The sequence below is a fragment of the Notamacropus eugenii genome, chromosome 2 (assembly GCF_028372415.1).
Source record: "Notamacropus eugenii isolate mMacEug1 chromosome 2, mMacEug1.pri_v2, whole genome shotgun sequence".
NCBI classification, from domain to species: Eukaryota; Metazoa; Chordata; class Mammalia; order Diprotodontia; family Macropodidae; genus Notamacropus; species Notamacropus eugenii.
Genome location: NC_092873.1, coordinates 514,330,414 through 514,343,785, shown reverse-complemented (window position 1 = coordinate 514,343,785; position 13,372 = coordinate 514,330,414). Strand labels below are relative to the sequence as shown.

The 13,372-nt window shown below is 53.7% G+C and overlaps 1 protein-coding gene across 3 annotated transcripts in view; it reads left to right on the top strand.

Moving 5' to 3' along the window:
• SSBP3 (single stranded DNA binding protein 3) overlaps positions 1-12,473 on the top strand; it is a 151,831-nt gene extending 139,358 nt beyond the window's left edge. For all 3 annotated transcript variants that reach the window (XM_072649553.1, XM_072649552.1, XM_072649554.1), the window contains 9 exons: positions 3,808-3,872; positions 4,056-4,104; positions 5,031-5,066; positions 5,749-5,803; positions 7,910-7,980; positions 9,401-9,479; positions 10,368-10,396; positions 10,661-10,762; positions 11,705-12,473. In XM_072649553.1, coding sequence (XP_072505654.1) covers positions 3,808-3,872; positions 4,056-4,104; positions 5,031-5,066; positions 5,749-5,803; positions 7,910-7,980; positions 9,401-9,479; positions 10,368-10,396; positions 10,661-10,762; positions 11,705-11,734 — 516 coding nt within the window. In that variant the 3' untranslated portion in view covers positions 11,735-12,473. The remainder of the gene's footprint in view (positions 1-3,807; positions 3,873-4,055; positions 4,105-5,030; positions 5,067-5,748; positions 5,804-7,909; positions 7,981-9,400; positions 9,480-10,367; positions 10,397-10,660; positions 10,763-11,704) is intronic.
• The last annotated feature ends 899 nt before the right edge of the window (positions 12,474-13,372 follow it).

Sequence of the window (13,372 nt, the reverse complement as noted above, 5' to 3'; positions counted from 1 at the left end):
AACCCTCTCCTTTTACAGAGAAGGACACTGATTGGTCAGAAGAAAGTTCTGATCCAAATTTCTCATTTTACAGAAAAGGAAAAAAATAGCTTAGTGTCATGGTTCTACATGGTTCTGGAAGGACCCCCAAAGATCATGGAGTTTATTTTCTCACTAATTGATGAGGAAACTTTGGCCCAGAGAGGTTGAGACTTCCCTTCAAGTTCCCCCAGCAGAACAGAGCAGGATCAGAACCCAGATCTCAGAACTCCAAGGAAAGGACTCTCTCTTCCCCATCACGTAATCTTCAATAGCCCTTGACATTTATGTGACATTCCCCATTTACAGATGAGAACACGGAAAGAGAAGTTAACTGACTTGTTGAGAGTCACTCTGTTAAAAGGCTCTGAGACGCGTGCAGTTGCGGTAGCTGTTGTTCGGCTCTTCTCCTTCCTCCTCCGTCACTCTGGTTCAGCACTTTCACAGGGGGACCTAGCAGAGCATCCACAGTGTCTGGATGACTCCTGTGTGGCCACTTTTATAAGGGTCACTTCCCTACAACAGGATTTATCCTGTCATTGCTTGTTGTCGCTCATTCTCGTAGTTCACCCCTAGATGGGCTAGGTACTGGCCCGTCCACTCCTGACTCAACCTCGCCCCAACCCCCTTCTTTGTTAATAAACCCAGACCAAGGCATATGAGGGAGAGTGAAAAAAGAACCGATTCTGGCCCAGAATTTGAACCTGGGCTTCCTTAGCTCAGGTCAAATTAAGAAGCATTTATTAAGCACCTACTCTATGCCATGCCCTGTCCTACAAGCTGGAGATGGAAAGCTGTGAGGCAGCATCGCCCCCAAGGAACTCTGGTCTAATCAGGGAGACAACATGGAAGCAACTGCGTACAGACAAGATCCAGGCAGGAGTGACCTGGGGACCCTCAGCAGAGACTGACAGGGACCTGAAAAGGTTTCTTAGAATGAGGGGTGTTAGGTGGGGCTCAGAGGAAGGCTGAGGCTGCCTGTGTGTGTGTGTGCGTGCACATGTGCACATGTGCATGTGCATACATGGGTCAGTATATGTGGGGGGATCCCACCCGGTGTCTAGGACAAGTCTAGACTTTGTGGGGGTTCCGTATTCCAACACCTGGGTACCCATAGGCAGGCCCATCCCTGGGCCTCAGTTTATTCTGGGAGACTTCTTGGCTTCTGTGATCTAAATCCTCCTCTCCCTCTGTCTGCCAGATCTGGTTTTCTATGATTGTTCGAGAACAGCAGGGAGGATGGGGGTACAAGGGTCCCTGTGGCTGCACCTCCTCCCAGGCAGGCAGGAAGCCCCCTCCTCCCATGCACCCTCCCCTTGTGCCTGACTGTCATCCTGGGGCCCTCCTAGCAGGCTCCTCACCACCCACAAGGCAGCATCAATGAGCTACATGGCCCCCGTGGGGTTAATCCCATGTCTCCAATTGCTGCTGCTTCTCGGAATTCCTTTCTCCCTCTTGCCTCCCTCCCCCTTCCCCCTGCCCCCCAGTCTTCTGCTCGATCTCTCTGGCCCAGCCCCCAGACTTGGGAGTCAGAAGGCCTCCTTTGCAACATCTCCATTCTGGGCATTTGACCGTTGTGCACATCTCTGAGCCCTCACTTGAAAATGGGGGTGGCCACCCCGCTTTTATTCTCAACCTAACAAGATGAGCCCTCAGTGAACTACCCCAGACCCTGCTTATCCCTCCCTCTCTCAGGTTCCTACAGTTTTCCTGCAGGAGCCAGCACTCCCCAGGCCGCCTCATTTTACCAGCCCCTGCAGAGGAAGACCCTGTTGGACCAGAAGCCCCCTCTCCCTGCTGCTCTGGCCCTGAAACTCAGCTTAAAAAACCTGTCTCACTAAGACCTCGAAGACGTGGTCTGGTCCACACCATCCTTGAACAAGAATGCCCAGTGACTGCCAGACCCAGTGGAGCCCTCCCATGAGGGGGAGCTCACCTGCCCTACCCAGGCAGCTCATTCCACTTTATGGCTGCTTCCTATAATGTTAGTTCTGCTTTCTGGGGCCTCTCAGAAAGAAGCTAGCCCTTCTCCCCCAGCATCCCTTCCCAAATCCCCAGACAGTACGCAGTGCTAGTATCTGTCCCCACACAACATGTGAGGACACTGAGGCTCCCAGAGCAGACTTGCTCCCAGGCCTTAGAACAGCTGCTGTGCCTGGAGCCAGGAAGACCTGAGTGCAGATCCTGCCCTTAGTAACTGTATGACCCTGGGCTGATCCCTCAACTTCTGCTTGTGCCTCAGTTTCCTTATCCCTAAAATAGGTATAATAATAGTATTTTCCTCCCAGGATGGTTGTGAGGATAAAATGAGTCTGTGGTTGCAAAGTGCTCTGTAAATGCTTATTATTAATAATGAATAATATTATTATTTCTAATGCCTGACACAGCAAGCCTTTAATAAGTGCTGCTCAGTTGTTGCCTGTGGCCACATACATTCAATTTATTGATCATTACTATCGGTGGTTGATCATACTTTTTTATAATTAAGGTCCCATCCCTTCTTGGCCAGGAATCCCCTTCAGAGTTTCCTCCTGGTAAGGAAGCAGACCGGAACGTTCTGGGACAGAGGACCTGGGTTTGGATCCTCGCTCGTACCTTAGCAATGACCTGTCATTTTAGGCCGGGAGCCTCCGTCGCACTGGGGCTCAGTTTCCTCCTCTGTAAACAGGCATTTTGGCCAAGAACAAACAGGGACTTCACCATTTTGGGGGCCTAGACCCCCATAGCAGTCGGTGTGGCAAAGCTCACCAAATGAGGTTTTAAAATGTATATGTGTGTAATAAAATACAAAAAATTACCAATCAAGTCAATTATGTTGAAATAGTTTTGTTTTTTTTTTTTTAATTTTACCAGACCCTGGGGTTAAGAAGCCCTGGTCTAGAGGACCTTCAAGGAGCTTCTCTCCTTCTAAATCCCACGATCACCTCATCTGGGGCTGGGCTCTTTCTCCTCCTTGGCTTTTCCTTCCCCCCTATTCACGCACTAGCCTGGTGGGCTGTCAAGGAGTCATGGCTTCTGGCCTAGGGTTGAGTTAGGGGTGGGTTAGCGTAGAGGACAGCAGTTGTGTGTAGATCTGTTGTGATAGACTCCACCTCAGAAACAAAGCATCGTCCTGGAGGGAGCTCATTTCCATCTCAGAAGGGAGGTAGACCTCTCAGTGTACAGCGTGTGTTGTTGGACCACACCAGGGGGTTGGTGTGTTTTGCTTCTTTGTAGTGAGAGAATGTATTAGGTTATAATCTGTGAGATAGGAGACACAGGGAAGTGTTGATGACGTAAGGGGGAAAGCCATAAAACATTTTTTTTTAAGTGTTTAGCAGTTAGTTTGTAGATGTGGAACGGTATATCCTGCAGACTCTACACATTGGTTAATTTTGCTGGACTCCTTTTCTCTCTTTTTTATTGTTCTTTGTAACCGGGGAAGGCTTTAGGGGTCAGAGGTGGGGAAAGAATAGATGTGAATGAGTGAAAGGGAGAAAAAAGAAAGCTTTTATTAGTTCCTTCCTGTGTGCAGAGCACTGAGAATACAGAGGGGAAAACGCACAGCCTGACACTCAAGACACATGTTCTAACATGGGAAATCAATCAATCGATACTTTTTTTATTTTCAATGTAAGACTCTTAGGACACCCATCCCACCCCAGGCATCACGGTGGCAGATCTCTCTCTGATTCTCTGTTAGAGTTCCTTATCATCTTTCTCTTCCCAGCTGTAGTCCCAGACCCAGGGTCTCTCTGTACCCTTCCTCATGTTGTCTCCTCCCCAGCTGACCCTTCATTCTCTTTCCAGAATTACGGCAGTGGGATGAGACCTCCACCCAACTCTTTAGGGCCCGCCATGCCTGGAATTAACATGTGAGTCCCAGCTCGGGACTGGGAGGGGGAGCACCACGGGCTTGGGGGAACCTGCCCCCCACTTCTCCCTGTCGCTCTCTGGTTAGCCTTGGGGTCATCCACCCTCACCAAGCCCCTGCCCTTCTGGAGCTGTCCAAGGTCCCTGCCTTCTTTATCTCATTGGGTTTCTCTTCTGAATTTCAGGGGCCCTGGAGCTGGCAGGCCTTGGCCCAACCCTAACAGTGCTAACTCAGTAAGTCCTGGTTGGTACCTGGCCTGAAAAGGTCAGGACTGGGGCGGGGAGGGGAGCGTGGGGGAGAAGGGTCAAGGGGTGGGTATCATGTTCCCTAGCAGGGGAAGCCACACATCACATTCTCCCCTGGCTTCTGTGGGATCATTCTTGGTCTTGGGGCCTTGGAGAAGAAAGGTCTGGCTTCTCCTTGAGCCAGGTCTGGAGGTGGCAGGGACTTCTCCCTTCTCCAAAGCAGCTGTCCCAGGCCACCCAGGGAGTGAGGGGGACAGGGGCTCCCCATCTAGCTTCTCTGCCCACTGTACACCACCAGAACCAGATGGAAAAGGGTGAAGCCAGACCCACCAGGTCCTTAGGACCGTGCCAAGGTCCAGGGAAGGCTAAGGGATGCTCCCTCCTAAGGAGGCCATGGGCCACCCTTCTGGCCTAGAAGACCTGCCCAAGCTCAGGTACCAGCAATGTGACTCTCACAGTGCAGTCTCAGATATGGGCCTCAAGTTTCTTTCTAAAAGAAGGGGTGGCCCTGGGTTAGATGAACCCTCCCAGCTCTGCCTGGACCTGCACCCCCCAGGAGGGAGTAAAAGGGCTTCCAACTGTAAGGGGGATGGGGAGGAGGAAGGGAGAGCCTCCCCATCCCCACACCATCTGTTCAAGGCATCTGCCTCTTGTTGTACCTGGGAAGGGTTGTCCATAGACCAGTTTGAGAGAGGGCTGAAGGGGGTAATGGAAACAGAGCTGCCTCTAGATCCCACCTCTCCAAATCATGTTTCCTTCTCTGGAACAATGACGGGGGTCCTCAGCCACCTCTGAGATCTCTTTCTAGATCTCTGATATCAGAGGGTCTCTGAGCAGAACTTCCATGGAGCCAGCTAGGCAGGGCCAGCCTGGGGGGAGAGGATTCTTCTAACCCCCTACCTGTCCCTTTTCAGATTCCGTACTCCTCCTCGTCACCTGGTACCTATGTGGTAAGTTCTGATGTTCAGGGGTCCGCTGGCAGGTCTGGTATAGCAGCTTCCATGTCCCATGCCCCACCTCTCACCTGCATCGGTTTCCCCCTCCCCCAATAGTCTCTAGTAAGACCCCCCTGCTCATCCCTAAGTGCTGAGCTTTCACCATCCCCCTGGGGCTGTCTGCAGTCACTAATCTGACCTGTGTTCTGATCCCCCAGCTCAGCCACTTGACATCCTCTCACCTTGGACCACAGGCTGGGCTCCGTCTTCTGCTCTGGACAGTTAGACAGTGTCCTTCCCAGCTCTGAAAGGGCTATGATCTCTTAACCATCTAACCTGAGTTTTCTTCATCTCAACAACAAACTAAACCTCATTCACGTGTTCTGATCCCTTGAGACCCGGCCTGTCTACTGCATGGGGGAATGGGCAGAGGTTGCCCAGATAAGAGCAGGGGGTCAGGCCTCCTCCCTCCCTATTTAGGAGGAATGGCCTCCGCCCAGGGTGGGTCATCCCTGCCCACCTGCTCTCCAGACTCTGCCCCTCCCTCGGGCACCAGACTGGCACTCTGCCCAAGCCCCTGTGGGAGGGGGGAGCTGAGGACGAATGCTTGGCTGAGGACCAAGGTGAGCCATTGTTGCTGACAGTGGCAGGATCTCCCTACCCCCCACGTCACTCATATGTCCTTCTCTCTCTCCAGGGGCCCCCTGGCGGTGGCGGCCCCCCAGGAACACCCATCATGCCCAGTCCTGCAGGTAATGGCAAGCAGAGCCCCTTGGAGGGTGGGTGAGGGGTCCCAGCCCCCATCTCCCTCCAACTGTGAGGCTGTGGTATGGGGGCAAAGGCTGGGCCTGAAAGTGAAACCCATTCTCTTTGTGCCTCACAGAGACTGAGTGGGATGGCCCTTGAGGTGTCTTCTTCTCGAAATAATTTTTGCCACAATCAGCTTTGTGTGAAGTCAGGGAGGGTGAGGGGACCGGCCCCCAGACTCTCTGTGGAGCCCAGGATAAGCAGACAGGTTGGGGTGGAGCTGGGGTGTCCAGGGGACCCCTCACTCGGGGCTCATGATTTCCTTGATGGTCCCATTAGGTTGTTTGAGAGTTCTCCCCTCGTGGAGAGAGCAAACCAGGACATCCAGCCCCTTCTATACTAGAACTAGAGCAGAGAGCAGAGATCCCTCCCCTAGCACAGGGAGTTCATTTCCCTTCTCCCCGCTACCATCATTCTGTTTCTCTTGCTTTGTGAGAGCCTGGTCCACCTGGCATCTCCCCGCTTCTGAGTGTCCGGGATGCTGCAGGTGAGACCTACCAGAGGCTGGACCATGGAGAGCAGCCCTTTCCTGCTCTGAGCTCCATGGTTCTGGTCCAATCAGTCCCCCAGACTACTCTACTCCAGGTAGTCCATGGGAACAGAGATAAAACATACCCGTATTGGGGTGTGCGGGAGAGACTAAGGGACGTGGGGGGAGGTCTTGGCACTGGGAGCTCAGCAAACCCTTCCTCCTAGAGATCTCACACTTTAAATTGTGAGAAGTTGGGGACTCCCAGCTCCCCATTAATGGGGTGCCTCCCTCTCCTGCCTCCCCACCTTTTCTTTGGCTTACCCCCAGCCTCAGCCCAGATCCTATCTTATCCCAGAGGCCTTTGCTGGGCCTCCCCAATGCTAGGGCCTTCCTCCTGGGATTACCTTTGATGCAGTCTCTCTGCCATTAGACCAGTGGCTCCTAGAGGGCAGGCCATGCTTTCACCCTTCTGTCCCCAGATTTTGTTGGGCTCATTGTTGGCTCTTAGTAGATGCCTGAAATGCTTGCTAACTGCTAACCCTAAATGCACTTGCTAACTGACTAGCCCTGTGGCCCTGGACAGGTCACCTGCCTCCTCAGCCTCAGTTTCCCCAGCTCTCCATTCCAGGCTCCTGATCCTTGTCTTTCCCTAGAGCAGGGTGGCAGTTGTTTCACAGCTCACCTGCTAAAGGGCTTAGAGACTTAGGGTGATCCTTGGCTGGACAGCCATCCCCCCACCCCCTGAGGCCCAGGGCAGGTGAGAGAGAAGGGAGTAAACCCTCAGCTGAGGCAGGAATCTAAGGATGTTCCATGTGGTATCTGCTCTGCCAGTAAACTTGTTAGTGAGTTTTCAAATAGACATTTTAATGCTAATTGAGAGGAAGAGGAGGAGGGAGCTCCCCACCCCGCTTCCAGCTGCCAGGGTAGGGTCTCTATCCTCTCTGTCTCTGTCTCTGTCTCTGTCTGTCTCTGTCTCTGTCTCTGTCTCTGTCTCTGTCTCTCTCTCTCTCTCTCTCTCTCTCTCTCTCTCTCTCTCTCTCTCTCTCTCTCTCTCTCTCTCCTCTCTCTCTCTCTCTCTCTCTCTCTCTCTCTCTCTCTCTCTCTCTCTCTCTCTCTCCCTCCGTCCCTCCCCCTCTCTCTCTGCCCCTCCCCTTCCTCTCTCCCTCCCCACCCCACCCTCCTGCTGCTGCTGCATTTTTATGAGCTTGCTGACCTACATTTCAGGCTAGGTCACCATAAAGCTCTCCATATGGCCCTGGTCCCTCCCCTCCTATCTCATCTCCCCCCAGGTTCTGGGACAAGCTGGGGAGAGCACCCTCTGTGTTCCCTGGCCAGGGCCCTTTGCCTTCAAGTGCCCATGGTGGGAGAGGGGAGACAAGCCTGGGTTGGATCATTTTCACAGTTGAATTTTCTGTGATTAAAAACTTTGTGAATCTTCATTAAATACAAATTAGCCAGAAAATGGCAGTACTTAGAGGGAATTTTCAGTGATAAAATACAAAAGAATGAGTTCAAGTGGCATGAGTTTGTTTTAATTAAGAAATGAATTAATCACCCCCCTCCCCCAACTCTCCTCCAGACTCCACAAACTCCGGTGACAATATCTACACGATGATTAATCCCGTGCCGCCCGGAGGCAGCAGGTCCAATGTAAGTCTGCTTTGGGATCATTTACATATATCAGATACCATAACAAATCATAATTAACTTCATCAGCTGAGGGGAAGGCCCGGCTAATTGATTTCAGCCATTTGTTACCAGAGAGGGATGAAAACAAACCGTCCAAGATGTGATGAACTCCTGGGCTGCTCGGCGCCTGTTTCAGAGGCTCAGGGGCAGCTCAAGGCGCTGCCAAGACCAGAAGGTCTCAGGCAAGGGTAGAGGCAGGGCCAAGACAGGCCTGCAGGGATGGGGAGATAGCCCAAATGGATCAGTATTTATCAAGTGTATCGTAGCAGGGCTGGGCTTGGAGTCAGGGAGCGCCAAGTGGGAATCCTACCTTAGAGACTGCACAGCTCGTCACCCTGGGTACCTCGTTGGGCCTCATCTGTAAAATGAGGAGGTTGGTCCAGCTGACCTGAAGTCCTAGCCAGCTCTAGGTCTGGGATCCTAAGGGCCAGGGGCAGCCCTCCAGGAATCTGCTGGAAGCAGTGGGGTTTGGGGAAGTGGGCATAGATCACTTCCCTGATGGAGGAGACCCTCAGAACAGGGGATCCACCCTGCCACCCATTTGTCAGCCAGACCCATGCTCAGTGGCAGGAGGCTGCTTTGCAGCTTCCAAGAGCCTTGTGGGAAAAGAGCAGGGAGGGGGAGGGTTGGCCGGAGAGAGAAGGATGGCAGGGGTGGGAGGGGGTCTTGGCCATCAGGGGGTTCAGCAGCTTAGATCTCCAGACTTGAATGAAGAATCCTGCCTGAGACAGTTCTTAGTTGTGTGATTCTGGGCCTCCCTCAACCTCAGTTTCCTCCTCTGAAAAATGGGGCTAACAGTGGAAAGGTTGTTGTGAGGATCAAATGAGATACCATGTAAAGCACTTGGCAAACCTTCAACTTGATGTTAGTGACTCAGCTGCTATCTGAATGGCAAGGTATGGGAGTCAGAGGGAACCTTCTCAAACCCAGATCTTTCATCCACATGCCCCTCTCGACTCATCCTCTCCAGCAGTGTTGTGTAGGGACACTTGTTAGCTGGGGGCAGAAGATCAGGAGTTCTGGTAGGACCCCAAGCCCAACATAATTCTAGCAGCTTCACATGGCCGCTCAACAAACCAGTGAAACTTGAGACAATGCTGGTGATACAGAAAGAGCAGAACCATCCTCTGCCCTCGTCAGACCACCTTTGGAATACTGGGTCCATCTCTAGCTAGGCTAGCCTGTGCTGAGAGGGGAACTGTGCTCAGTACTGGTTGGAGGAGCAGGGAGGTGGGGTGGAAGAGAAGGTCTGGGAAGTCGGGATGGTGGTTTTCAGGCACTTCCCAGAATCGCAGGATTTCAGACTTGGGAGGGGTGTGAGCCCTGTTCTGGGCAGGGGCTGCCCACATCTCATGCTGCCCTCTTCCTGTTCTGTTCTCAGTTCCCCATGGGCCCCGGCTCGGACGGCCCCATGGGTGGCATGGGTGGCATGGAGCCTCACCACATGAATGGATCCTTAGGTAAGTAGAGGCAGCCTGCTGCCTCCTAAAGGAGTGTGGGGGTGGGGCACAGCCCATGGCTGGCAGCCAGAATTTTCTGGCTGGATTTAAAGGGTGGCTTTCCTCAGAGAAAGAGCCAGTGCTTGGCTAATCCAGACTTTTCTCCAACAAAAACAGATAATTTGGGTGGGAAAACCAAATGTTGACATTAGCCCTTAGCTCGTTTGGTTTCCAGATAAGGACTTGCTACAGAATGGGGTGGTGGGAAAAGCCCTGTCTGGAGCTGGGGTAGCCCCCTGAAAATGCAGGGGAGGGTTGTGTGTTAATGTTCTGTCCTCCGGCCCCCCCCCAGCCCTGACCCCCCCCCCGTCCTCAGGCCCCCCCCAGCCCTGACCCCCCCCCCCCCGTCCTCAGGCCCCCCCCAGCCCTGACCCCCCCCCCGTCCTCAGGCCCCCCCCCCAGCCCTGACCCCCCCTGTCCTCAGGCCCCCCCCTGACCCCCCCCGTCCTCAGGCCACCCCCAGCCCTGACCCCCCCCCATCCTCAGGACCCCCCCAGCCCTGACCCCCCCTGTCTTCAGGCCCCCCCCAACCCCCCCTGTCCTCAGGCCCCCCCCAACCCTGACTCCCCCCCCCCCATCCTCAGGCACCCCTCCCAGCCCTGACCCCCCCCTGTCCTCAGGCCCCCCTCCCAGCCCTGACCCCCCCCCATCCTCAGGCCCCGCCCCCAGCCCTGACTCCCCCCCCCCCCATCCTTGGGCCCCTCCAAGCTCTGACCTTCAGTGTCCTGGCCCCCTCTGGGCTAAGGGCCCAGCTAGGAGCTGTTCCCCCAACCCTCCTTGGTAACTGCAAGGAAAGTTCTAGGCAGATGCACTGACCACATAACAAGTTGTTTTTTTTTTCCATTTCAGGGTCAGGTGACATAGATGGACTTCCCAAAGTGAGTCTGCATTCTGGGGGGGGCTGGCAGTCAGAACCCCCTGAAAACCTTCCCATTCCCCATTTTTCCTACCAGGCTCCTAGCTGTGCCCTCTGGCACACAGGAGGGGGTGGGGAACAGAGAACACTTAGTAAGCACCTGCTGCAATCCCCTGGGAATGGACCCTTCCTAGCCCCTGGGAGCACCCTTGTTTGGGGAGGAAGAGGGCACAGGAGGAATGCTCTAGAGACTCTGACCACCCCCTCTTCTCTTCTCCTCTCCCAGAATTCCCCAAACAACATAAGTGGCATTAGCAATCCCCCCGGCACTCCCAGAGATGATGGCGAATTAGGAGGAAACTTCCTCCATTCCTTCCAAAATGACAATGTAAGTCCTCTGGGACTCCCAGAGGTCCCTTGGGCCCCACTCCCCCACCCCATGCGGAGCCTTCTGCCCAGGGGATCTGAGGCTGCGCTCCCTGCCAGGGAGGAGGGCATGTGCCTGCCGCCCTGCCCCCTCTTGGGCTCCACTGTCAAAGCGTAGCAGATGGGGGGGGGGGGCGGCCCTGAGGTGTCAGCCACCATATTCTATGGCCCAGAGTTCAAGTGCTGACCACACACCTGAGGTCTCAGCCCATTGTCTTTAGAGAATAGTTGTCACTTTCTTTGCTCTCCTCCATGTGGTGCAATGGGCCCAGGTTCAAATCCCAGGGCATCATTCTCCCCTCCTCTGAAATAAGAGGAGTTGGTTCAAAGGCCTCTGAGGCCCTTTCCAGACCTCCAGTATGAACCTTTGCGATGACACCCTAGCATCTGAGCCAAACCTATTCAGGGAGGCCTGGAATGGGCCCAGCTTGCCGGGGAAGCTGCCCTCAGTGGGAGTGAGGAGGCCTGGGTTCTAGTCTTGACTCTCTTCTCCCAGGCCCTCTGAGAAGTAACTTACTAGCTGTAAGCCTTAGTTTCCCCACATATAAAATGAGGTGGGTTGACCTAAAATGATTTGTCCCTAAGGTACCTTTCATTCCAAGCATTCCCGTGTTCTAAGCACTAGAACTAGAGACAGAAGTGACACTGCTCTTTCCTCAAAGACCTTCCTTAGCTGCCTCATCCCCCCCAGCACTGAAGGGCAGGGCCCCCCACCCTGCCCAGTCAATGGCTGGGAGGAGGCTGGGTCCGTACCAGGGCAGGCCTAAGAAAGGCTGGCCTTCTCCATTTCAACCTTTCCCTTGGAGCGGCTTGGGGGCTGCCCTTGTTCTCAGGGGGCTGATGGGAAGGGAGGATGCTCTGCCCTAACTGGCTCTCTGGGACCATGTCTGTTTTTCTCATGCAGTATTCCCCCAGCATGACGATGAGCGTGTGATTTCCTCCTCCCTCCCCTCCTCCTCCTCCCTCCACTTTCCTCCCTCTTCCCTCCTCCTCCCTCCTCCTTCCTTCTCCCTCCTCCTCCTCTTCTCCGGGATGCCGAGCAAGCCGGCCGTGGCAAGCAGGAAGATTCCAGAAATTATGCAAGAAGAAGACAAGAGGTGTTACTTACTGGCCAGGAGACGGTGGGGGGGACTTTTCCCCCCTTCCCCTCTCAACCTTCCCCCTCCCCCTTCTGCCTCCTCAGCTCCCCCCTTCCCCCTCCCCAGTTTTAGTTTCATGCAATAAAAAGGCTGAACTTTTTATTCCATAAAACATGAAGGACAAAACTTAAAAGAAAATGAAAATATATTTCAAGATGCGGAGCAGGCCCCTCCCCACCCATCCCTGCCCCCTCCCCTCCGCGGAGGGCCTTCTATGTACGGGACACTTTTCATTTTTCTTTTGTTTCTGTTTTATCGGGGTTTTTTTTTTTCGTTTGTTTGTTTTGTTGTTTTTGGGGAAATAAAAACGGAAGCTTCTAGCAACCCCCTCTCCCCCCACCCCCCCATCAACCTCTTTGCTTTCTTCTTTTAAAAAAAAAAGGCAGAAAAAGACAAAAAAAAAGGAAAAAAACCCAACCCTGTTGTACGTTTGTGCTGTGACCCTATGGCGGGAAAGCTAGTCTAGATATGAACTCTCCTGGTGTCTGTTGTAGCCATTTAAAGACCTAATAATAAACTGGACAGTTTACAATCTGCGCGTCCTTCGGAAAGGCCTTTTCTTCCAAGGTGGGAGGGCCAGGGGAGAGCCAGGAGGTCCTCGAGGGTCCTTTGTGCTGCACCCCTCTGTTGTCTGAATGCAGCCCGCCCTTCTCCTGGACACACACCTGCACACCCACACACATGTACTCAAAGGTGGACGCATTGTAAGACCATAGGGGAACCATCTTATTGAAACTGACTGCCACTCCCCCTCACTTTGGTTGCCTCATGTCTCTGGAGAGGGTCCACTCCCATTCCCACCTCAGACTTTTCTTCTGTTTTCGGGGTTTGCCACTGAAGGCTGGAAAGCTCCCAGTCAGAAACCTGGGAGGAAGAAGGGGTGAGAACTCCCCGAGATTTTCAGATTCTGGGGTTTTTAATCTCCCAACACTGCAGAGTTGTTATAAAAGGGTATTGGAAGCAGAGGGCCTCCATTTGGTGCTCACTGGCTGGGGGCCTTCCTGGCCGCCGCCTCCTCCTCCTCCTCGGGCAGAGGGCCTCAGAGGTCTTTAGGTCATCTTTAGTTCTAAACCTGTTCCTGTCATCAGAACCCCCATCACTGGGACTGGACATAGGGGCACTTCTCTGTAATTGGAAGAGATAAGGAGGGTGCAACATTTAAATGGTTATTGACATCTCCCATTGGAGGGAAGCCTAGCACAGGGACCCACAAACCTCCCTTTGAGGGTCTCCCCTGGAGTAGCAAGAGGGACCCCCCCTTCCCCAACACAACTTGTCTTTGTTTTCTGAGCCCCCAGAAAAATGGTAAGCCAGGAGACCTCTTTGTGGGGAACCAGCAGCCATTAGCAACAGGCAGGGCCAGAGGTCCCCCTCACCTTGGAGTCTAGAGCCTGCTCATTAAGGGGAGGAGGTAGGTTAGGTTTGGGGGCCTT